The 25,616-nt window shown below is 39.8% G+C and overlaps 1 protein-coding gene across 3 annotated transcripts in view; it reads right to left on the reverse strand.

The window, feature by feature from the left end:
• Window positions 1-9,377: 9,377 nt before the first annotated feature.
• The window catches only part of FAM91A1 (family with sequence similarity 91 member A1), an 85,367-nt gene continuing 69,128 nt past the window's right edge, over window positions 9,378-25,616 (reverse strand). For all 3 annotated transcript variants that reach the window (XM_039231974.1, XM_039231975.1, XM_039231973.1), the window contains exons 17-24: window positions 25,077-25,211; window positions 24,811-24,924; window positions 20,823-20,895; window positions 18,091-18,240; window positions 15,812-15,916; window positions 15,180-15,303; window positions 13,844-13,913; window positions 9,378-12,292 (exon numbers count right to left, since the gene is read on the reverse strand). In XM_039231974.1, the coding sequence (XP_039087905.1) occupies window positions 12,107-12,292; window positions 13,844-13,913; window positions 15,180-15,303; window positions 15,812-15,916; window positions 18,091-18,240; window positions 20,823-20,895; window positions 24,811-24,924; window positions 25,077-25,211 (957 nt within the window). In that variant the 3' untranslated portion in view covers window positions 9,378-12,106. The remainder of the gene's footprint in view (window positions 12,293-13,843; window positions 13,914-15,179; window positions 15,304-15,811; window positions 15,917-18,090; window positions 18,241-20,822; window positions 20,896-24,810; window positions 24,925-25,076; window positions 25,212-25,616) is intronic.

Consider the following 25,616-nt stretch of genomic DNA (forward strand, 5'->3'; position numbering starts at 1 on the left):
AGTCACAATGTGAGGCTTCAACACAAGGAAGATTCTCCATGACTTTGGAGATAGAGGGGACACGTGTCAGCGAATGCAGGCAGCCTTGAGGAACAAAAAGAGCTCCCGGCAAGGTCGGCAAGAAAATCAGGGCCGTGAAGGTCTGAATTCTGCCACAGATATACAAGCCCAATAGAAGGATCAGCTCTGGATGAGCAGCAGCTTTCAGGACACCTTGACTGTAACCTTAGGGGACTCTGAGAAGAGAACACAGTTATGCCACGCATGGACTTCAGACCCACGGAACTGGATGTTGTTTTAAGCCACGAAGTTTGTGGTAATTATACATAACAATAGAAATCCAACACGCAAGGAATATTTTACTAAATACATAAAAAACTATCAAGTGTCAGCTATTCAGACTCAGTAACATTCCTCCACCACAGACACCAGGCTGACGATTAAACTATTGCCCCTGGGGGCGCCTGGGTGGCTCAGTCTGGTAAGCGTCCAACTCTTGACTTCGGTTCAGGTCATGATCTCCTGGTTTGTGAGTTCGAGCCCTGCCTCAGGCTCTCTGCTCACAGTGCAGAGCCTGCTTGGGATTCTCTTTGCCCCTCCCCAGCTCTCTTTCTCTCTCAGAATAAACAAACATTAAAAAAGTAAATAAACTATTGTCTCTGAGCTCCACACCCACCCTTCTGTGCCCCTTCTGTGAAGCTGGGCTGGATCAGATGCGCCTGTGTGGCTGTGTTGGGGAGGGGTGATTTCTGGAACAAAGTCAGGAAGGAAGAAGGGACCACGGGCTCCCGCCTCAATCATTGCCACCCAAATACATTTAAGTGGCTTTTTGAAAATGTTCTGTGTCATCCTACACACAGACACCCCAGCACGAGATGCTTGCCCTCGGAAATATGTTCATCAGCAACCTAGGATAGTAAGTCCTGATGGTCTCAGAGCATTTCTCCAGGCGAACGACAGCTACCAGGACGGGGGGTGGGGGGGTGGGGGGGTTGAGGGGTTGGCGGGAGCAAAACAGGATCCCCTTTACTCTTCTGGAAAGAAAATGCGTGCCATCCCCTTGTAAGTTGAGAATTCTCTAAGAGCAAGGAGGGCTAAAAAGTGAAACACTGCCACCCACCGGATGGAAAAAGCCTGCAGAGGAAATTCAAGCTACTCCATCCATTCAGGCCCCAGCAGCCCACTGGGCTTTAAACATCCTAATGCCAGCACTCCAGGGGCACGGACAGTGACTTTTCAAACTGTCCGTTTGAAAATGGGACAAGAAAGACAAAAAATCTCTCAGCAAGAAAATCACTGAGAGATCAAGTGAAAAGAAAAGTTCAGGGGCGCCTGGGTGGCTCCATCAGATAAGCGGCTGACTTCAGCTCAGGTCATGATCTCACGGTCTGTGGGTTCGAGCCCCGCGTTGGGCTCTGTGCTGACAGCTCAGAGCCTGGAGCCTGCTTCGGATTCTGTGTCTCCCTCTCTCTCTGCCCTTCCTCCACTACACTCTGGCTCTGGCTCTCTCTCAAAAGTAAACAAACATAAAAAAAAAAAGTTCAATCGGGCAACTGTGTGCCCCTTTTGGCATTCTGGATTACAATAGTGTTGTTCAAAAAAACAGCTGGAATGGTCTCAAGACAAATTTCTATGGCAGGATCCTGCCTGGAATGAAGTAGGTGCCTGCTCAGAGAGTGAAAAGCGTTTATCGTTTTCTCTCTTGAGTTAAACATGAAACAACAAAACATTTTAAAGCAGACTTGGCATTTTACAAAGTTCTGTCCTTTATCTCCTGCACGAGAGAGAAAAATCACTCTTGATGACTTGGGCCTAAAAATGGGCCTCTTAAGATGTACTCAGGACTGAAGTTCACTGTGCTTTCATCAGGAGATTTTTGAATTGAGAAAATGGGCTAATCGTTCATGGGCTTTATTTTAAATGAGTGTCACTTTTGTTTTATTCAGTTGGCCTTAAGGAACCACTTAAGTTTTTGATCTTTGTGGTTTTTTGACAAATAACTGAAGGTGCCATACATGGATGAGGATAGTTGAACACTGATGAGGTTTTGGGGGTGACAGTGGGGTTTGTGGGGTCCAGAGCTGACAACCAAGAAAGAATTCTTAAAGATGTCTTTGGTGCAAAAAGGTAATTTTTTAAATTAAATTTTTAAAGCATGGGGACAGAACCTGTGGGCAGGAAGAGCTGCCCCAGGAACAAGAGGAGAGACTGGTTATATAAGCTGGGGGAGGTAAAGACAGAGGGAGTTTCCAAAGGGATTTTCATATGCTAAAGAAGACTCCCAGGATAGTGGAGGCCTAGCTATTGTCAAGCTAGGCTTGTTTTCCCTGTAGCAAAACATTAGCATGAAGACAGTAGGGAGTCCCTGAAGAAAAGGTTTACTCTGCTGGCCTCAAGTAATTGTCACTGGGCTGCAGGTTATAAGGAAACTTAGTTCTATCTGCCATTTCCTTCTGCCTTCGTTTCCCACATTGCTGTGGAGGGGGATGGAGACTTGGGTCCTGGAGGACTATGATCTCCGTCAGCTAACCATTTATTTTCTCCCTTTCCTTTGTTCTTGGGCAGCCGGGAGTCCCCGAGGAATATCACACAAACCCCACTTGGTCCCGGGTGGGGGTTGCAGCCTGTCAGCTTGCCTTAGGCTCCCTCATCAGGCAGGAAAAGTATACATTTGAGATGAGAACATTTAAGATGAAAAAATGCTAACTGCATGTGAAATGGAAAAAGCAAGGGACCAAGCTTCATGTAGAGAGGGTGGTTCCAGATAGCTCCAGATGTCTGCCTATGTCTACGTGTCTGTGTATCTGGGGTTGGGGGGAGCGTTGCAATGAAACACACCAAAAGGCTCCCAGTGTTCATCTCTGGGCATGAAATTATGCTTGACATGGTCCTCCTCATTTTTTCCTGCATTTCCCAATTTGCCACACTGAAAGCGAATTGTGTCCTAATTAGGGGAAAAAATGTGACTTGAAAAGCTTTCTAAAAATAATATAGGGGTGCCTGGGTGGCTCAGTTGGTTAAGAATCTGACTTTGGCTCAGGTCATGATCTCTTCATCCTTGACTTCGAGCCCTGCACAGGCTCTGTGCTGACAGCTTGGAGCCTGGAGCCTGCTTAGGATACTGTGACTCCCTCTCTCTCTGCTCCTCCCCCACTTGCACTCTGTTTCTCTTTCTCTCAAAAAGAAACATTAAAATTTTTTTAAAATAAAAATAAAAAATTTAAGCAATTGTGTACGTCATGGCTGATGGTGATGTTATCATGTGTCTATCCCTAATTGCTGCCACAGTAGGAATAATCTAGGTCAGCAGCTGTCAACTGCTTTGGTCCTAGAACTTCTTTATAGTATTAAAGCTTATTGAGGCCTGCAAAGAGCTTTTGCTTGAATGGATTATATTTCTATCTATTGCTATTCGGTAGAAATTAGAACTGCGAAAAATTCTGAGCACTTTTTAATTCAATTAAAAATATAATAAATCCATCACATCTTTACATAAACAACATATTGAATGAAAAATAACTATATTTTACAAAGAAAAAGTACTTTAGTGAGAAAATTAGCATTGCTGTATGTCCTTGCAAATCTCTGTAATGTCTGGTTACTACAGACAGCTAGATTCTCATATGCTTCTGTATTTCATCTGTGGTGAGACGTTATTTTGGTTGAAGTATATGAAGAGTATCTTGCTGACAAATACGTATTTGGGAAGGAGAGGAAGTAATTTAACGATCTTTTCAGATAATGGCAGATATTCCCTTTTTTAAAAACCTTCTTTAAGTTTATTTTCTTCTTTGGGAGAGACAGGGGCAGGGAGGGGCAGAGAGAGAGAAAGAGAATCCCAAGCAGGCTTCGCACGAGCCCATTGCGGGGCTCAAACTCATGAACCATGAGACCATGACCTGAGCCGAAATCAAGAGTCGGATGCTTAACCAACTGAGTCACCCAGGAGCCCCAGATATTCCCTTTTTACTACATGGCTGACAGGCCCACAGGGAGGGGCAGAGAGAACAGGTGCTCTATTCTTTGCAGCCACAGGGGACCCAGGCTGAACAAGCTCTTACTACCTTAAATGTTACATTACGTCACCACGAAGAAAGCAGAGTCCCAGAGGATCTTGCATTGACAATGACATCTTCTGTCCGGAACTAACACAAGTCAGTCTCAGCATTGGCTAGACAGGTCAAATGCCCCCGTCCACGCACACAACACTGGATCCTGTAAATCCCACTGAGCTAGCAAAGGCAGCAGCTGGAAATCATGGATGATTAGCTCTGATGACTACCACAGCTGCATTTCTGATGAATTTTAGAAATTATATATTATTAATTGTAAAAAACCAAAAATTACCCAAACCAAAGAGGACATCATAAAACTTAAAGCCCTCTTAGTTAAATCAAACACCACCTCCAAAAAGAGTTCTTTCTGATTAACGATTCAAAAACTAATCTGTGTAACTCACCAAAGAGTCTAAATAAAAACAAACTATATGATCGTCTCATTGAATAGTGAAAACGCTATAAAATCCAACATCTATTCATGATTTAAAACAAATCCAAACACCTAAGTAGAACTAGAAAGGAACTTCTTTAATCTAACGGTCATCTATCTAAAAATCTATAGCTAAGGGGAGCCTGGGAGGCCCAGTGGGCTAAGCATTTGGCTTTGGCTCAGGTCATGATCTGACGGTTTGTGAGTTCAGAGCCCTGCCTGCGTCGGGCTCTCTGCTGCCAGCGTGGAGCCCTCTTTGGATCCTGTCCCCCACTCTGTCTCAAGCTCACTCTCATAAATAGGCATTAAAAAGGTTTTTTAAAATAAAAAAAAATCTATAGCTAACATTATACTTAATAGCTAGAGACGAAATGCTTTTCCCTAAGATGGGAAAGCAAGATATGGATTCTGTCCTCACAATTCCTGTTCAATATCGTACTGGTAGTCTTAGCCAGTGAAAGAATGCAAGAAAAAGAAATAAAAGGCATACAGATTAGAAAGAATAAAATGTCTTTATTCATAGACAACATAATCATCTATGTAGAAAATCTTCAAGAATCTACTAAAAAAATTCACTGAGTTTGGCAAGATCAAAATGTACAAAAGTCAGTCACATTCCTATACACGAGTAATGAACAACTTCAAATTGAAATCTTAAAAAATTTCCAACAGCACAAAAAAAATGAAGCACTTATGAAGAAATCTAACAGAAGATGTAGTTCATGTCTGCTGAAACCTATAAAACAGTGACCAAAAAAGTTCTAAATAAGTGGAGAGATATTGATTAGAGTGTCAATTCTCCACAGCTTGATTTATAGATTCAATAAAACTCTGAATAAAACCCCTGCAGCTCGTGTGTAAACACCAACAAGCTGAGTCTAAAATTTATATGGAAAGCCAAAGAACTAAAAGGGCCAAAATCAATTAAAAAAAAAAAAGAATCAAGTTAGGAAGACTCTTACTATCCGACTTCAATGTGGCTTGGAAGGATAGACATTAATCAATGCAGCAGAACAGAGGGCCCAGAAGCACAGCCATGCAAATGTCAACTGGTTTAAAAAAAAAAACAAAAAACAAAAAAAATCCAAAAAACACCCAGCTTTTCTGAAGAATAACTTACATAGTTTGATAAAATTCACCTGTTTCAAGTGTACGATGCAATTATTTTTTGGTAACATTTCCAGCCCTCCAGGAAGATGCTGTCTGCCCACATGCGCTCACTCCCCATTTCCACCTGCGATAACCAGCCATCTACACACTTAGCTACTGATGTTTGATAAAGGTGTAATGGCAGTTCAGTGAGGAAAGGAGCATCTTCTCAAGAAATGGTGCTCTATGAACAGGATGTTCATCTGCAAAAACAAACTCTGACATATATCTCACTCCATATATTAAAACGAGCTCGGGGCGCCTGGGTGGCTTAGTCGGTTGAGCGTCTGACTTTCGCTTAGGTCATGGTCTCGCGGTTTGTGGGTTCGAGCCCCGCGTCGGGCTCTGTGCTGACTGCCAGCTCAGAGCCTGGAGCCTATTTCAGAGTCTGTATCTCCCTCTCTCTCTGACCCTCCCTTGCTCGCGCTGTCTCTCTCTCTCTCTCTCTCTCTCCTAGAAATAAATAAAAATATTAAAAAAAAAACCAAAACGAACTCAACATGGGTCAAAGACCTACACATAAGACTATAAAACTTTCAAAAGAAAACAGGAAACATCTGCATGACCTAGGGTTTGTAAGGAGTTTTTAGGCAACAGCATAAAAAGCACAATTCCTTAAAAAAAATAAGCTAGACTTTATCAAAATTAAAAACTTTTGTTCTTTAACAGACGCTATTAAGAGAATGAAAAGATAAGTCAGATTGGGAGAAAATGTTTGCAAAATACATCTGACAAAGGAGTTGTATTCAAAATAATATACTGAACTCTTAAAACTCAGCAAAACCCGATTTTTAAAATACGGACAACTGATCTGCATAGACACTTCAGCAAAGAAGACATATGGGGGAGGTAAGTAAGCATATGGAAATGGAAATGCTCAACATCATTTTTCCTCAGGGAAACAAATATTTCAGCCACAAAGAGTTACCACTGCCACAGAAGCCCTCATTCACGCTGGCAGGATGCAAACTGGCAATCATTTTGGAAGACAGGGGGCCAGTTTCTTATAAAGTCAAATGTATAACGTATCAAATGAGTCAACAAACCCACTCCCGGCAATGCAGATTATGTTTACAGAACCAGCACATGACCGCTAAATGATAAACACACCTTGATACATCCACGCAGTGAAGTTCTCAGCAACAGAAAGGAGGAACTATTGATTTCCCACCACGAATTTAAAATGTGTGCTGCATTGCTCTTATGAGACAGATTCAAAAAGCTACAAATGGCACAACCTCACTATTTACTTGACATTCCGGAAAAAGCGAAATTAGAGGAATGGAAAACACATGAGTGGCTGTGAGGGGTGGGGTGGGGGCTGAGTACAAAGAGGAAGTTTTAGGGACATGGGACTGTTCTGGATAGTCCGGACATGGTGGGCACAGAGCCACACACTTGTCAAAGCCCATGCAGAGTGGATTTTATGGTGTGAAAAACTCAGCAGGGATGTCAAGAGACCGCAGGTGGAAAGCACTGTGTGACAAGTAATCTGTTTTAACCTCAACAAAGGAACTGGGAGGTAAAGGGAGCTGAACTAAGTTACTGTGGAAAATGGAACTGTGAGCTGATACTGTAAAGCTAAGGACAAAACAAGGACTTGAACACCAAATTCCATTTGTTGGTCCATTTTTCTCACAGGGGTACAACTTAACTATTCTGAAACCGCTTTTTAAGTATTCTAAGGTTCAACAAAAGAAGCAAATAAATTGTAGATAAAGAAGTCAGGGTTCTCACTCTCAGAGAAAGAAGTTACAAATAAACATGGAGGCAAAACCTTGCAGTGCTGGCTGAGAGTCAGTACAATTGAATGTTTAATATATATACAGACAGATCTAGAAATAATTACAGAGACGCATACTATACATTGGTTAGTATGCGTATTTGTTATCTTGTAGCACATTTCACTGAAAAACCATAGCAGCAGTAGCAGTGAGCACATCCAACACCCAGATCTTTGTTTCTAAATACCATTCTCTGGGGGCGCCTGGGTGGTTCAGTCGGTTAAATGACCGACTTCGGCTCAGATCATGATCTCAAGGTTTGTGGGTTCGAGCCCTGTGTCAGGCTCTATGCTCACAGCTCAGAGCCTGGTGCCTGCTTTGGATTCTATGTGTGTCTCTCTGCTCCTCCCCAGCTCACGTTCTGTCTCTCTCTCAAAAATAAATAAACATTAAAAAAAAAAAAACAACATCCACCAATGAAAGAAACCAGGGCTCCTTGGAGAAATAGCTAATTCTAGGGTTGGCAGTCTGATAATACTTGGCAGTGATAGAAAGTAAAGATATGGTCTTAAAAAAATGAGCACATGTCAAAAGAATTTAGGAGGCAACCTCGAAGAGCTCCCAAAGCTGAAATAATTTACACAGTAAATAACAATAGGATTAGATTTTAACCTAAAGTGTAAAATATACAGCCACAATCACATACTAATATAAACAAAGTATCAAATCAATAGGAAAGAGGAACAAATTTTAAGAAAAATGCTAAACACTATATATATTTTTATTTATTTATTTATTTCTAGGAGAGAGAGAGAGAGACAGCGTGAGCAAGGAAGGGTCAGAGAGAGAGGGAGACACAGACTCTGAAATAGGCTCCAGGCTCTGAGCTGGCAGTCAGCACAGAGCCCGACGCGGGGCTCGAACCCACGAACCGCGAGATCATGACCTAAGCAAAAGCCGGACGCTTAACCGACTAAGCCACCCAGGCGTCCCGCTAAATACTATATATAGATACTGTCCCCTCCCCTTGACTGGGGGCTAGACTTAGTAATTTACTTCCAAAGGAAAAAAAAATATGGAAAGTGAAAAAATACAGTGGAAAGACCTAGTAGACACCAACCTAGCCAATGAAGGACCATCACCGGTAATGCCTACTGACATCATGCACCGGATATTATACACTGCACAAGGGCACATCACCTCTGCGTTATCCTTCCCGATAAAACATAACCTCAAATCTACTCACAAGAAAATGTCCAACAAACCCACATTAAGGATCATTGTACAAAATAACCAGTCAGTATTCTTCATGGTGTCAAGGTCATGAAAGTCTAAAAACTGTCACAGATTGAAACAGACAAAGGAGGATTGAGGCACCTGGGTGGCTTAGTTGGTTAAGCGTCCGACTTTCGCTTAGGTCATAATCTCACGGTTCGTGGGTTCGAGCCCCGCATCGGGCTCTGTGCTGACTGCCAGCTCAGAGTCTGGAGCCTATTTCAGAATCTGTATCTCCCTCTCTCTCTGACCCTCCCTTGCTCGCGCTGTCTCTCTCTCTCTCTCTCTCTCTCCTAGAAAAAAAAAAAAAATTAAAAAAAAAAAAAAAGAAAGAAAGAAACAGACAAAGGAGGCATTAATGACTAAATAAATGCAATGTGGTGTTCTGGGCTGCTCCTGGTTCTGGAACAGCGGAAAGACATTAGTGGAAAACAGACAGCAACCAAAAAGTTTGTAATTTATATAGTTAACAGAACTGTCCTAAGGTTAATTTCTGAGTTTTGACAGATAACATGCCATAGTTTACATAAGGTGTTAACACAAGGGGAAGCTTGGGGAAGGGTACAGGAAACCCTCTCTGGACTGTCTGCAACTTTCCTATAAACCTGAGATTATTATGAAGTAAAAAGGTCATTAAAAAAATCATGTGGAAAAGCCACAGCACTGAAAGCATTTAGTACTGAGGTGCTGTATTTAATACTGAGAAAGGGACTTACAGATTATATACACATTTTCACAGTATTTTGATCAACGCCACAGTTTATTTGTAAACATATTATGTGTCAATAATCAAATTGACAACACTTTATACATTTTGCTGTATAATATTAACATACCAGAAAACAGTCCTGTGTACTCACACAGTTTTGGTACTTTAAAATCTTTAAATACAAACTGTATTTGAAACACTGAACATAAAATAGAAACATGAATGGCAGAGAAGATTGAATATACATCAAGTAAAAGAAAAGTGATATTCCCCCCAAGAAACAAATACAAAAGCATCTGGTTACATACTTAAAATGAAGGAAAGAAGGGAATCAAGAACACCTGGTATGTTTGTAAATGACATAAAGTTGTATTTCTTTAGACCCACCTGACTGGTGAAACTGGACCATGCTAAATTCTATGTCCTCTGTGATTTTTCCTTTTCTCTTGGTTTCCAAAGAATGTTTTCCATGGTTTACGCTACATTAAGGGGGAAATCAAGAAGGGAGGTAGCACAAAGCCAAATGAAATTACTTTAGAATTATTTTGTAGGTCTTCTTTGGCAAATAATAAAGTCTGTACTTAAATGTTAACATGTTGCTGAACTGGATCAAAACTTGTAAGATTTAGGAGACGCATCCTTACATGAGTTAACACACGAATGAAACAAAGGCAAGTTCATAAAGCAAAGCACAAATGTGGCTTTCACATTTTACTAACAGCTCTACAAAGCAGATTCTCCCTCCTTAAACATTATGAGCGCTTTCCAGCTGGGAAGCAGAACCTTCCCCCTCACAGTTGTCCCCATGTTTCCCAGTATTTTCCCCAAAATTCATGATCATTGTAAGGTTGTTTCTTCCTCCATTATCTCTCAAAGGTAATATAGCAGCAAATCACTCCCATATTTTAAGTTTTCAAATTCACCACCAACTGGGTTCACTGCCAACCACAAATTACTCGATTCTTTATTAGTGTACATGTCATTACAGTAGGCTTAGACTGTTAATACAGGAATAAATAAAATAACTACAGTTAATATAAACAAAGCAAATGAAAATGAGATTAAAGAGCCCTGATCCAATGAAATACTTACAACTTTCAGTTGAAAAACGGTAAAAGTTACATACACACCTAAGAGCACTAGGAATGTACAATATCAATTATTGGAAAAATAAATGAGTGATTCACAGTCATAAGAAATTATTTTAATATTAGTATGTATTTTTCCTTTTATAGACAAACATTTATAACAAACCTGTGATTTCTACCTCATGTAAGACAAAGTAGAAAACTAAACGTTACTGCACTTAACCCAAACACAGCACTGACTGTGTGCCACAGGTAAGCTGCTCCAAGCTATTCAGTTCTACAGGTAGGCCACAGTATTGAATGCATGGTTATGCTAACAGTTTTAAGAAAGGCATATATTTCCAGAAGTATGTTCAATACACAAGTATCAGTTCTATAAATAACAAAAAATTATCAGCAAAATGTTTAGGTTATAACATTCCCAAATTTTCTAAAGCTTTAAGTGTTTTAGATATATGTTGTTTGACCAGTTAGTTTGGTTACAGTTTTAACAAGCAAACCGTTATCCTAGGAGAAGAGATACACTAAACTATAACACTGCACAAACTTCCCAAGGAAGGTAACTTAAAAACTCTAGAAAGTGATTCCAATTATTCTAATTAACATTTGAGATCTAAAAGAATTAATGATTCAAGAAAGATTTTGAAATTACTCAATTTTTCTTTATCAGTCCCTCCAAAACTATTCACATAAATTTAAGGTCCAGGTTGCCTAAGAATGTCTTCAGAGTAGGTTTATCACCAAAGTGTTTTGATCAGAAGACATAGCCTTAATGCCTCTAAATATGTAATTCTAACCTAAAATCACAATCCTTGGTTTTTAAACACCAAATTCGATTTCATAACAATTCATTGGTAAAGCTACTAAACAAAAAATGAGGGTGAAAACGTGCAGCAGCCACAGTTACAAGAGTGGAAAATAAATTCTATTTTTCCATAAAGACTCTATGAAAATATAAAGTCCAAAGTGAGTGACGACAGAAGTCCACATATAAACGTTGTTTAAAAATAGAATGTTTTCCAAAGCTTCTCATGAGATGTCAACGTATCATCACAGTCTGGGTTGAGGCCTTATAAATCAAGGTTAAGTTATACACAACTATCTGACTTACATACCTTCAACAATGTCAACTCATATACATAATTTACAGAGATCCACAGAAATTCTTAATGCCCCATCGTATCATCTCTCAAAACTGATGTTTACTGTTTTATAGTTTTGCTACTTTTAAGTACCAAGAAGCCTTTTCAGAGGAAGAGTTCCACCTCTTCCCGTGATCCCCTAAAGAGTAGGTAACAAAATATAAAATTAAACAAGATTTATGTTTGATAAACTAACATATAAAATTACCACTGCAATATTCATAGTGACTGCTTAGAAACGTAACAGTCATCATAAAGCCTATAAAGTATATCCTCAGTTTTATAAAAGAAATGCAGATTGTCTCAAGGTAAAAAATACAGTGCAGGCTGCTAAAAAGCTCTTTGTTGCATTAGGAGGTGCAGTAATGAGGAAAACTTGAGAAAACATGACCATGTTCCCCAACCTTTTCACGTCAGTCAAGCATGAAGCGCATTGTAGCAGCAGGGTGCTTTTTAGTGGCTGGCACTATAAAGCTAACGTTAAGAAAGAAAAGAAGGCAGAAAGTGTGAGCAACACATGGTAGAACCAAATTATTGCAAATGGAGATTAGTAACAAGAAGCGAGGAAGGTGATCGTCCACTCCACTCTGATAAGACGCCATCTTTAAATATTAAGTTCTTTGCAGGAAGTGGAACGCCCGTGTCGGCACAGGACAACTGTGAAGGCACACTGGAAAAGCTGGCCTCTGTGTGAGCATCCAGTGTGGAAGCACCTTCCTACAAGACCAAGGACAAGAGAAAAAAATCCCATATTCAACACTTGATCAAACCACTGAACATAGCTAGTTATAAATACAGACTCTGCTTGCCCGAGAAATGTTTCTGGGATGCAAAGCACTGTGGGAGATGCAAAGATCTACCTCACAAACATCAAATAATCCATGATGGGTATTACTATATGCGGTAATGACTGACCCAAGCCACACCACAGTAAGTGCTTAGAAATAAACAATAATAGGCTAGGAGACTAGAGGATAAGAAAAAGTTAATTCTTAAACAATCTCTAAAAACCCCCTCACGTAATATTAAGCACCAGAATACTCCATGTGTTCCTAGGGCTCTCAGATTCCCTATATCGCACGTAGCACAGACCTCTCCCCAGGACTCCAGGCTCAAAAACATCCACCGATCTGACCTTCGCTCTTGGATGTTTCACCATATATTCTGCAATTACCATGTCCATGATGTCCATGACCTTAACTCTCCAATTCCCCGCCAGCCTTCCCTACTCCACACATGAAGCTAGTCCGGAAACAGGAGACTCATTCTTGAGACTTCCCTTCCTCACGACACTCTCAGTCTTTCCCTCACACTGAATTAAGCAGGTTAATTCATCTACATCCAACATGTATCCCAAATTGCTTGATTCATTCACCATAGCCTGCTACCACTGTCTAGGCCAGTGGCTCCAGAGTGGGGTACTCATTCCAAAGTAGAGTATGGGACTGTAAAAATCTTACAAATCCTATATCAACTATTACATCCTTACAAAATTTCTATTTTTGTGTATGTTTTATAATATAGGTAGTTTGTTGATGTAATGGCATATACGTGCAATCAGCCTTTATTAGGGATACATGCAAACTTTTGGGATATTTTTAATGAAAAGGGGAGCTCAGCTACCACAAATTCTCACCTGGGCTATTTTTTATTTTTTTACATTTATTTACTTTTGAGAGACAGAGAGACAGAGCGTAAGCAGGGGAGGGCAGAAAGAGAGGAAGACAGAGAATCTGAAGCAGGCTCCAGGCTCTGAGCTGTCAGCCCAGAGTCTGACGCGAGGCTCGAACTCACAAACCCCAAGATCATGACCTGAGCCGAAGTTGGCCGCTTAACCGACTGAGCTACCCAGGTGCCCCTCACCTGGGCTATTATAACAGTCTTGCTTCTATGCTTATCCCTTTTTCATCTGCTCTCTACACAGTAACTAATTTTTTAAAACAATGAGAAATAATGCCATTCCTATTTAAAAGTCTTTAACAACTAGGGCGCCTAGGTGGCTCAGTTGGTTGAACATCTGACTTCGGCTCAGGCCATGATCTCACAGCTCATGGGTTCAAGCCCCACATCCAGCTGACTACTGCCAGCACAGAGCCTGCTTCAGATCCTCTGCCCCACTCCCACCGCTCCCCTGCTTGCATGCCCTATCAGTGCAAAGTCTTTAAATAACTTCTCTTTGCACATTTTGCACCTGAGCATAAAATGGAACTGCTCTGCATCCTATAAAGCTCTATGCAATTACCATTTGGATTTTTGGGGTTTGGTTACCTGGAATGAGTGAACAAAGTTAAGGACTTGTAGAGAGAGTTTTCTACTGGAATGTAAGAGGTTCTGAAGGCTGAAAAAAAAAGGGGGGGACATTTTAAAACAAATATAATTTTAACGGCAAGAACTAGTATCTCACAATAATTTCAGCAATTTAAATGCATTTATATATGTAAATACATTCTGATTAATTACATAAAATTTTAAAAACATTTTTCAACGGTTCTCATCAATGAAATTTCTGCCAGATTTAAGAGTAGGGAGTTAACAGTGCATAAAAAAGACCATTCTGAAATAAAAAACCATGTATAAAACTAAAATTGAGAAGTTTTTGTTAGGAAGAGTTTAAACTATTAATTAGCAAATATAAATGTCAAATGAAAGAAAACTTTTAAAATGAAAATTCAGGCAGATACACACTTCAAATAGCCAACTAATTTTAAAATAAATCCTGATCAAAGGCCTGACAGATTTCATATACATCAACACACCTAAATATGTAAATTGGTGACAGTCCTGCTGGCAATCTTTAAAGCTGTTAAAGTGTTTCCACTTTTCTTTATTCATGTATATGTTACTCTCAGAGAATTGTTTAAATTATTTGTTGATTGAGCACTTTTAATCCTCTGATACTTTATTAAGCCAATTAAATGAATTACTTATTATCCAATTTTATTTTCTACAAGAAGTCAAGTGGACCTGTGGACATCAGCTCTCCCAGCCACCCCACCATGACAATGAGATTCAGGAATATTCCCTTGTGCTGAAAAAGTCAAAGCACTTTTACAACACTTCCTCTTAGCAACTGCTCCCATCGGGTCAGGGTAGGCATGGGAAACAAAATCTGCATGCCATCTCTGAGAAGTAATACATGCTCATTTCAGAAAACATGGAGACTGAAGAAAATTTAGAAATTCAGCTCCAATTCCACAATAAGAGACAACCACTATTTACATACCATGACTCGAATGTGTGTTTGCTGAGTGACAGCAATGCACAAGGGAAATGTTCTGCACACACACACGTTACAAACACTAGGTTTATCATCTCATCTGAGCATGAAAATTTTATCACACCCTGCCCAGACTGGGTAATTAACTAACAAACTAAAATTAACCAAAACATGAGTCCCAAATATTTGCATAGGTCAGATTTTTGAGGTGCTTTAGTTTAATTTTAAAACAGAGCAAAATCCTTAAGCTAGCAATATTTATTCAATCAACAAATATACTCAAGGCAATTACCATGCTCATGTGCGAAATAAAAGAAAATATGATGTAACAAATGAGAGCCTGGAAGTCTCACAGCTGAAAAGATGACAATGAACAGATACCCTCACCTCTCTTTTCTGCAAAGGCCATGTGTTGCAATTTTTCTACAGACTTTCCGGTTTAATTCAGAACTGAACAACGGAATTCCAAAGCACAGCTCGAGAGGAACCCAATCCGCTTCTGTTGTGGCAGCTACAAAAGGGCACACAGTTGTTAACCACGTATGTATTCACATCCATTATGACTGACCAGGGTCTCTTCATTGAGGCCCATACATTTTCAGATTCCTCCCACCCCCGCGGTATCCAGTAATGGGCTTAGCAGGGGAGAGGATTTAGAGGGGTCAGTAAATCTCTGAAACAGGAAAGAATCTTTTTTGAGTATGCACATGCTTTTGGGGAGAAGGTACAAAGTTTTCATTAGGTGCTCAAAATGGTCTTTTCTCTCCAAAAAAGATTTTGTAAGACATCTACAGGATGAAAGAATTTAACATGGGAAAAATGAAAACTGAAGTCATTCTCAGGTCATATTTTTATAACACTAATTGTTATTCGAAATATATAAAAATGTTTCCTGGTAAATTCTTACTAAAAGGTCCACTCTGGACAAACAGAGTAGACAAATGACACCCAAATGATTTAACAGAAGAATTAAACATCACAAAATAGTCTAAAGCTACAAATAATTCTTAAAGGCTTACCAGAGTTGTGTTTTGTTGCTGAGTCTAGAGTTACTTCCTCAATGACCATTTCAAATGACTCTGTGCTCCCATTTACATCTGAGCCAGAAGCCAAATCAGGTTCTCCTTGTAATTAGAGGACATACACAATATTAGGACTTAATGGTTGGCACAAGTCGTTAGTAAATCGGTTCTAACGGAAGAGAAGACTTCAGCAACAGGAATGACAGTGGAGAACAATGAACAGTCTTCAACCTAAAGCAGTTCCCAACTAGGGGGCAATTGTGTCCCCCAAGAGACCTCTGACAATGTGAATGGAGACAGGGATGCTACTGGTATCTAGGGATGCTAAACATCCTACAATGCACAGGATAGTCCCCCCTCCAACAATTATCCAGCTCAAAATATAAATGGTGCTGAGGTTGTAAAACTCTGACCAAAAGAAACAAGGACTCAAAAGGCAGAACGCAAGTTTAGACTTTCACTTAGACCTTTACCGAAGTTGCTCTATCCTCATGGAAATACGCAGTCTGATGTTACTCCTCTTCAAAATTCTTTGACTCTTCCTGTCTTCCAACACACAAGATCCTCCAAGAACTGATCTTACCAACTTCTCTACTCTCATTTTCTACTACTTTCAACAAATTCTTTTTTGGCAAGATGAGCTACTCTACTGCCTGATTCCCTCTGCCTGAAAGGCTGCTACCCTCCAAATACACAACAATCATCTTTTATGTATCCAAATCCTCTCACAAGACTGACTTTAAGCTTTACCTGCTCTAAGAGACCCTTTCTGATAGCTCAGTTGGGCTGAGATATGCCTTTTCTGTCCTACGTCAGCACATCGAGCTGACACCAAGCTCTATCACAGACTTTTAACACTACACAGCAGGCTGACTCGCTTGCTTGACTCCCTTTCTAGGGTTTTATTCCTTGGGTCTTACTAATTTCAATCTTTTTAGTACCTTGGTAGGTACTCCATAAATGTCAGTAGAATGAAAGAAAGAAAACATGACTGTAGCAGACATGTTTGAAATGACTGCCTAACCCATACCCCGTTTGGAAAATGCCCCTGTGATATGTGACAGTCAACTGTTAATATTTACTCAAATCCTCTGGCCAAAGATTAAGGACCAGGGGTAGATATTTAACTCAGAGGGAGCCAATCGATCCACTGGATGGCTAGCAATCAATCATATCTACTCAGGATTTCACACTGAGAGGCTCAGGGAATATAGTCAATCAACGACAGATGTTTGAATTGAAAGGTTTTCTAGAGTTAGGGACCAGAGCTGGCACTATGGCCACCAAAACCACATACAAGCCAAAACTAGGTCAGAGCAGAAACAATTAGTGAGCATGAGAAGGTGATTTGTAAATACATTTTTTAATTAAAAAGAAAAAGGAAAACTAACTGTTGTCAATGTGCAGGACAGGCTGGAGACAGAAGGAGAATGAGGCCAGGAAGGCTAAGCGGGAGACGGCTGCAGTTAGTTCACGGTTACAGTATTGACACGCAGACTAGAAGGATAATTACAGAGAATTTAAAAAGAAACGAGAAGAGAGGAAAGGATATGAGAGACATTTCTGAAGACTAATTCCCAAAACATGGAAATGAAGTGGACAGCGTGGAAAAAGAAGAAAGAGACAAACACAAGATTTTAAGCCTGGGTAATTGAGACAGTGGTGCCTTCAACAGAAAAAGAAAGGTTGAATGGGAAAAACCGTTACTTCTACTTTGGAAACCCTTTTACAAAGAAACTAGAGTTATGAAGCCATACTTCATAGGGGAACTTTATTTTTTTTTAACTTTTTTTTTAATGTTTTATTTATTTCTGAAGAGAGCATGAACAGGGGAGGGTCAGAGAGAGAGGGAGACACAGAATATGAAGCAGGGTCCAGGCTCTGAGCTAGCTGTCAGCACAGAGCCTGATGCGGGGCTCGAACCCACAAACCATGAGATCATGACCTGAGCTCAAGTCAGACACCCAATCGACTGAACCACCCAGGCGCCCCTAGAGGAACTTAATTTAAAGCCTATAAACACAGAGATGACAGTAAAGGGCTAAAACCCAATAACCATTCTGTATTAATCCCAGGTCAGTACTTTTGTATTTTCTCCATTGAACTACTAATACCAGTCCAAATGATGTCACAGAATATTTTCTCACCTTAGTGAAAAAATACTAAGTATTAAATAATCTGACATCCCCACAAAGGTCTCCCTGCTTCTTCAGTATTAAGATTGTGATCAACTCCATAGAACCACCTTAATTCAAAGAACCCAACCACTGGCTGACCTCTCTCATCAGAAGCATCACTGAGTTTTCTGTTTGCAAGCTGGCTGGAAGCATTCAACATGGTGACATAGCCACAAAAATGCTGCAGGTCCACTTTGTTCCTTAATATCTGCAAGGCTTTATGAACACTCATATTGACACGAGTAAACTCTAAGAGCAAAGAGATGACATTGCACTGTAAGTAGTTTTATAACATAAAAAAACATAAAAAATGTAAATACACTTTTATTGAACAATTCTTAGAGCTACTTTTCTACTTGAATCTATCAACATTGATTCCAACAAAAAACTATTTGTGAATGTAAAAGGCTGGTATACACACAGATTTATTTATAGCCTTCAGGAGACATTTACTTATCAGAACAAACTATGTGCTAGGCAAGCAAATAGGAGTGGTCAGTGGCAAATTCTCTAGGCTTCTCTTTGTGGTTCTATTCTGCCTCAGACACTTACTTGTTGGGCTTCTATGTACTACCTACACATTTTATTTTTGAAATGTGTTAAATATACATTAGATTTAAAAAATTTTAGGTTATTTTTTAAAAATATGATTTATTGTCAAATTGGCTTCCATACAACACCCAGTGCTCATTCCAACAAGTGCCCTCCTCAATGTCCATCACCCACTTTCCCCTCTCCCCCATCCCCTATCAGCCCTCAGTTTGTTCTTTATATTTCAGAGTCTCCTATGGTTTGCCTCCCTCTCTCTAACTTTTTTCTTCCTCTTCCCTTCTTCCCCCATGGCCTTCTGTTATGTTTCTCAAGAACCACATGAGTGAAAACATGATATCTGTTCTTTTCTGACTGACTTATTTCACTCAGCATAATACTTTCTAGTTCCATCCATGTTGCTGCAAATGGCATGATATCATTCTTTCTCATTGCCCAGTAGTATTCCATTGTATATATAAACCACATCTTCTTTATCCATTCGTCAGTTGATGGACATTTAGGGCCTTTCCATAATTTGGCTATCATTGAAAGTGCTGCTATCAACATTGGGATACATGTGCCCTTATGCATCAGCACTCCTGTGTCCCTTGGGTAAATTCCTAGTAGTGCTATTGTTGGGTCATAGGGTGGTTCTATTTTTAATTTTTTGAGGAACCTCCATACTGTTTTCCCAGTGGCTGTACCAGTTTACATTCCCGCCAACACTGCAAGAGGATTTCCCTTTCTCCACATCCTCCCCAGCATCTATAGTTTCCTGATTTGTTTATCTTAGCCACTCTAACTGGTGTGAGGTAGTTACCTCAGTGTAGCTTTGATTTGTATTTCCTGGATGATGAGTGACGTTGAGCATCTTTTCATACATCTGTTGGCCATCTGGATGTCTTCTTTGGAAAAATGTCTATTCATGTCTTCTGCCCATTTCTCCACTGTTTTTTAGGTGTTGAGTTTTGGAAGTTCTTTATAGATTTTGGATACTAGCCCTTTATCTGATATGTTATTTACAAATATCTTTTCCCATTTCATCGGCTGCTTTTAGTTTTGTTAATTGTTTCCTTTGCAGCGTAGAAACTTTTTATCTTGATGAGGATGTCCCAGTAGTTCAGTTTTGCTTTTAATTCCCTTGCCTTTGGAGATGTGTCCAGTAAGAAATTGCTGCCACTGAGGTCAAAGAGGTTGTTGCCTGCTTTCTCCTCTAGGGTTTTGATAGCTTCCTGTCTCACATTTAGGTCTTTCATCCATTTTTGTGTATGGTGTAAGAAGGTGGTTTGGTTTCATTCTTCTGCATACTGCTGTCTAGTTCTCCTAGCACTATTTGCTAAAGAGACTGTCTTTTTTTTTTCCATTGGATGCTCTTTCCCTGCTTTGTCAAATATTTGACCATACATTTGTAGGTCCAATTCTGGGCTCTCTATTCTATTCCACTGATATAGATCTGTCTGTTTTTGAGCCAATATCATACTTGATGATTACAGCTTTGTAGTAGAGGCTAAAGTCTGGGATTTTGATGCTTCCTGCTTTGGTTTTCTTCCTCAACATTACTTTGGCTACTTGGGGTCTTTAGTGGTTCCATACAAATTTTAGGACTGTTCTAGCTTTGAGAAGAATGCCAGTGCAATTCTGCTTGGGATTGCATTGAATATGAGATTGCTTTGGGTAGTACTGACATTTTAACAATATTTATTCTTCCAATCCATGAGCATGGGACATTTTTCCATTTCTTTGTGTCTTCTTCAATTTCCTTCATAAGCTTTCTATAGTTTTCAGCATACAGATCTTTTATATCTTTGATTAGGTTTATTCCCAGGTATTTTATGCAATTGGTGCATTTGTGAATGGGATCAGTTTCTTTATTTCTCTTTCTTTTGCTTTATTATTGGTGTATAAAAATTGAAAATAAAATTTGTAGTAAAATTATTCTTATTGAAACTAAAGCTAAAAATCTACTTGAAATTATATCCTTAATAAATGATTTAAATGTCAGTGAAAGTCCTCATAAATATGTGAACTTCTATAACAGAAATATGCTCTATACTCAGGTATGAAGATCCCTTTCTTTTATAATTCACACAATACTCTCCCAAGGCAAGAGAGCTATTAATCAGTTTAGCTATTAAACAGAGCGTGCATGCTCGCTCGCTCTCTCAAAAATAAACATTAAAAGTTTTTTTTAAAAGGCCCTAGAACTTAAAGTTTTAAGAATTCACTTCCTGCTGTTTTCTACCAAACCGTTGTCAAAGATTAATGATAAAGAAGTCAGATACAATTCAAAAGCAAGATACCTCCCTGTAGTTCTGTTTCATCAAATGGAAAAGGTATGTGGACAGTTTCTCCTATGCCATGCAAACCATGTCCCTAAACATGAAGAAACACAGTTGAAAGTTATATAAGAAATCTGTATTTTCAATAACAGATAGTCAAACAGCAAATAAAACCGTGACATGTGATGGCATATTCTACATTCATATTCCATCAAAAAAGCTTTCAACAATTTTTAATTTTTCTCCAGCAAGCAAAGACAATCTTAAGTGTATGTTATCTTATAAGGCAATGTGTCTCCAAGTGAGTGTACTGCTAACGATAGACAGAGGCCAACTGAACAGGTATATCAGGCATCAGACAAGTGAAGAACTGAAATCAGGTACGCTCACGCAAGGGTTAGGTGTATTTCTGAGGGAGGAATGCGGTGAAGGAGCCCCATCGTCAATCACCTGGCATATCATGAACTAGGAACGCAAAACTCAAAAACCTGTACTCAGTGACGTATAGTCAAAATTACATAATTATAAATGCCTCCAATAGGAGTTAACTAAATTAATGTATGTATTTTCAATGCAGCTGCAAAAATCAAAAAAAAAGGAAGCTCCCTATTAACTGAAATGGAATGGAAAGGTCTCCAGTTGCTAAGTGAAAAAAGCATGGGGATACAGAAATTCTACACGGGTAGAGCAGAAACTAACAAATGTATCTGATTAGGAAGAGAAATGCGGAGAGCTGGGCAGACCATGTTAGAAGTGTAGCAATACTTTCCTCTGTGCAACTTTTAATACTGTTTTATTTCTGAATCATGCAAAGTTCTATCAATTCAAAAGTTGAATTAAAAAAAAAATCTGAGTCTGACCACCCCACTCCCATGCTATGAATAATAGTTTTATCCATTATTTTCAATTAATGTTCATTTGATTTTTGTTGGTTTTAAAGGTTTTTTTTTTTAAATTTACATCCCCATGTTTATTTTGGCTTCACAACTGTGTAAGAATACAATGAATGAAGAACTTTATTTCAAGTTTATGTGTATTTAGTATCGTTACAATAGAAAATTTAACAGCGGGGATCTATACATTTTTCCATTTAAAAAAAACCTTTGCATTATTTAAATTCAAAGTACTCTGATATACAAGAAAAAAATCACTTCAGAGTAAAACTGCACTCGTTTCAATGGTTCATATAACAACGTGAATGTATTTCTTCTGGCAGCTCGCTTCTACTTCATCAGTACAGTTATGATTTACACTCTAATCAAGGCTGTTACAATGAAAGCATGGTTTTAATCAAAATTTTAATTTTGCTCAGCAAAGTGAATTTCTTCCATAAAACTTAAAATAAAATAAAGGAGGGATTGTTTTTTAGCAAAAACAAAACTCCGTAACAAACACATTAAAACTCCGCTGCGTCTGCTACCACTACCGCCACACCGCTAACACCTTCCGACACCTTCCCGTGTGCCAGGCGTAGGTATAGGCATTTTATGGAGACTGTGATTCAGTCATTCATTTCAACAACCTTAGGAACGTTTATTATCTTTAGTTTGCAGGTGAAGGAATTCTAGGTTTTTGAACTTGCCCAAGATTCCTAGTAAGCGGTGGAATCAAGCTTTGGCTTTAGGCAGACTGACGGGAGCCCGCGTCTCGCCCATCCCATGAGGTCATCTCCCACCACTGCCCCTGCAAGGTGTCCTCGCTGCTGGCGAATGCGGCATCCCTCATTCTTTCAACTACCGCCACACGCTGGTGCGGACACTCGAGTCAGTGTCTCCTGTTCAACTCTCATCTGGATTTCAAAATATTTTCCATTACCGACTAGATAGCTCTAGCACCCAAATGCCCCACGGGCACCTTATAGTCAGAATGCCCCAGACACCACACACATGATCCGGCCCCCAGACACTGGCTCCCTCTCCTCTGTTGCTCAGTAGGGATATCGCCGTTCTCCCACCTTCACAAGCCAGTCCCCCTGGAGTCCTGCTCCTTCTCGTCTCACATCCTTCTCAGACATCTCATCAATTCTATTCATTTTAATTTGTAGTAATTCTTGAATCCAGTTTCTCCTTGCAATACTTATTTTTCCTGATCTAGGCTGTCTTCCCCTCTTACCGGGACCCCTACACCCAATCCTAACTGGTTCTGTTGCTTCAGATATCTTACCCTCCGCTACCCCGCCCCTCTCAGCATGCTCTCCAAGCTGATCTTCCCAAAACACACTGACCACAGAAATCCCCTGCTCAACACCCTCTTCTCTGTCATCAGTCTATCGGGTACAAAGCTCTGTAGCAAAACAGTCAAGGCACACTACGCTACAGGCCCTGCCTAAATCAAAACACTCATAGTTACTCTGAGCCAGGTGCTGTTCTAGGTACCTAGGGAAACAGCAGTGGAGAAAAAGAAAAAAGAAAAAAAATCTCTGCCCAGACAATTATTCATGCTAACCTCTCTGCCGGGCCTGGCTTTCTTCTGTATCATCTCTCTGTATACAGCCTGAGCCTCATTTTCTCTAACGAGTGTCCCCTCGGCCTTTTTCCTCACCTCAAGGCTGAACTGGGTACTTCTCCCTAATGCTTGCACTGGATAGAATTCTATTCAGCACTCAGCAAAAAAAACTGAAACTGGCTGCTTATGCAACTTTTCCCACCAGACTTAAATCCCTTGAACACAGGGACCGTGTCTTATTTGTATATCCACACTAATCAGCACAGAATATGGCACGTATGATTGTTAGTTGAATAAATCAATGAAATCTTTATCGAGAACCTATTATGAAGCAGAAAGTGTGCTGCACGCTTCACACACATTCTTATTTCATTCTCTCAACAATCCTATGACTATAAATTGCTTATCTCACCATTAGCTGCTACTATTATTTTTTGTTGCTATATAGTAAATACCACCATCTACATTTCATAGGTGGGAAACTAAGTATAAGAGAAGTACCTTCAAAATGTCATACCGCTCACGAGCATGTAAAAAGAGGCCCCCATCACTAGGCATCAGGAAAATACAAATCAAAACCACTACGAGATACCACTTCACACCTACCAGGTGGGTTCTAACTTAAAAAGTCAGATAATACCAAGTGCTAGTGGGAATGTAAAGTGGTGCAGCCACTCGGGCAAACAGCCTAGAAGCTCCTTAAACAGTTACACACAGAAATGCCGTTATGATCCTGCATTTCCACTCCTAGCCACATACCTAAGAGAAATGACAACGCGGCCACACAAAAACCTAGAAATGAACATGTATAGCAGTGATTACTATTATTCATAATGGCCAAAAGGTGGAAACAACCCAAGTGTCCTTCAACAATGAATGGAAAAACCAGAATGTGGTATATTCGTACAAGGGACTTATTTGGCCATAAAAAGGAATGTAGTAATGGGTCAGGATGGACTGATATATGCTACAACACGATGGACCTTGAAAACATTCTGCTAAGGAAAAGAGGCCAGTGACAAATGACCACCTATTAACGTGATCTTATGTGTGTGAAATGCCCAGAATAAGCATTGTAGAGAGACAGCAAGCAGATTAGTGTTGTTTGGGGCTAGGGAACAGGGGACTGGGAGCTAGAGGTTCAGGAGTTCTTTCTGAGGTAATGAAAACGCTCTAAAATTGAGCTTGATGAAGGCTGTGGATACCTACACTACACTAAAAAACAGCAACTACACTAAAAAACACTGAACTGTACAATGTAAACTGGTGAATCGTACGCTATGTGAATTATACCTCAACAGAGCGATTACATATAGCAAACAATTACGGCCACACAGGTAGCAAAAGGTGAAGCTAGAATTCAAGCCTGGGTCTAACTATAGAATCCATGTTGTTTCTGGGATTCCCACACCGCCAGACGAGGGCCAGGGCAAAATTCCACATCTCATCTCTTACGTTTCAGTTTTACATATTTCAAATCACTGACATCTGACTGTGACTCAGCAAATTACAATCTTTAAACATAAAAATCCAAAATTGGTCATTTCAAATAAAGCCACTGTACCTGAATCAAAACTGCCGAATGTGTTAAAGCATCATTCAACATCGTGAGCACATTGGATGTAGGGACTACCCCAGGGTCATGACCCCAAGAGGTTATGAGCAATCGATCATAACCCTACAGAAAAGAAATGAAAGATAAAATGGCATTTAGAAATTTAAAAACACAAACGAAAACCAAGGAGATCTTATTTATACCTCATGCGATAATGCTGCTGACCAATCTCTACCCTCCTCAAAAACAGCTAAAGAAAACCTCACACAACATACCTGGAATATATCTGGCAGTTTTCGAAGTCTTGTACCTTTGGACAGTAAAAGAGATGGTGGTCCTTGCCCAGTGATGTAATAAATGTATAGCTTAAACCAGACAGAACTGACTTCTGGGATAGCTGGTCCAATATGCTGTAATCATAAAACAGGTGAGATAAAGTTGTAACCTTCTCTATAGCAGCCAAATTTCGCAAGGGGCCGAGGATGGTCTGCAAACAGCTAACACCTCATGTAAGCGTTCACTGCTATTACCCTTATGAAAATAAAATTTAAGTGCTCCATCCAAATGGTTTCCATTTTATCCCGGAATTGAGAAAGCACATCTTATCACCGTAACTGGGAGGACGGGCTCTGGAGCAGAACACCAGGGTCCAAATCTCAGCCTCCCCCCCTCAGCTGTATCATCTCTGCTTTTCCATAAATGGTGATAACGTATCTACCTTGTAGACACTGTACGCTTGCTCAAAGGGGTTTAAAACGGTACCTTGCAGATAATAAGCTCTATTTCAGAGTGGTCATTATTGTCATTAGTCACAT

The sequence above is a fragment of the Hyaena hyaena genome, unplaced genomic scaffold (genome assembly GCF_003009895.1).
Source record: "Hyaena hyaena isolate Hyena2069 unplaced genomic scaffold, ASM300989v1 scaffold_62, whole genome shotgun sequence".
Taxonomy (NCBI): domain Eukaryota; kingdom Metazoa; phylum Chordata; class Mammalia; order Carnivora; family Hyaenidae; genus Hyaena; species Hyaena hyaena.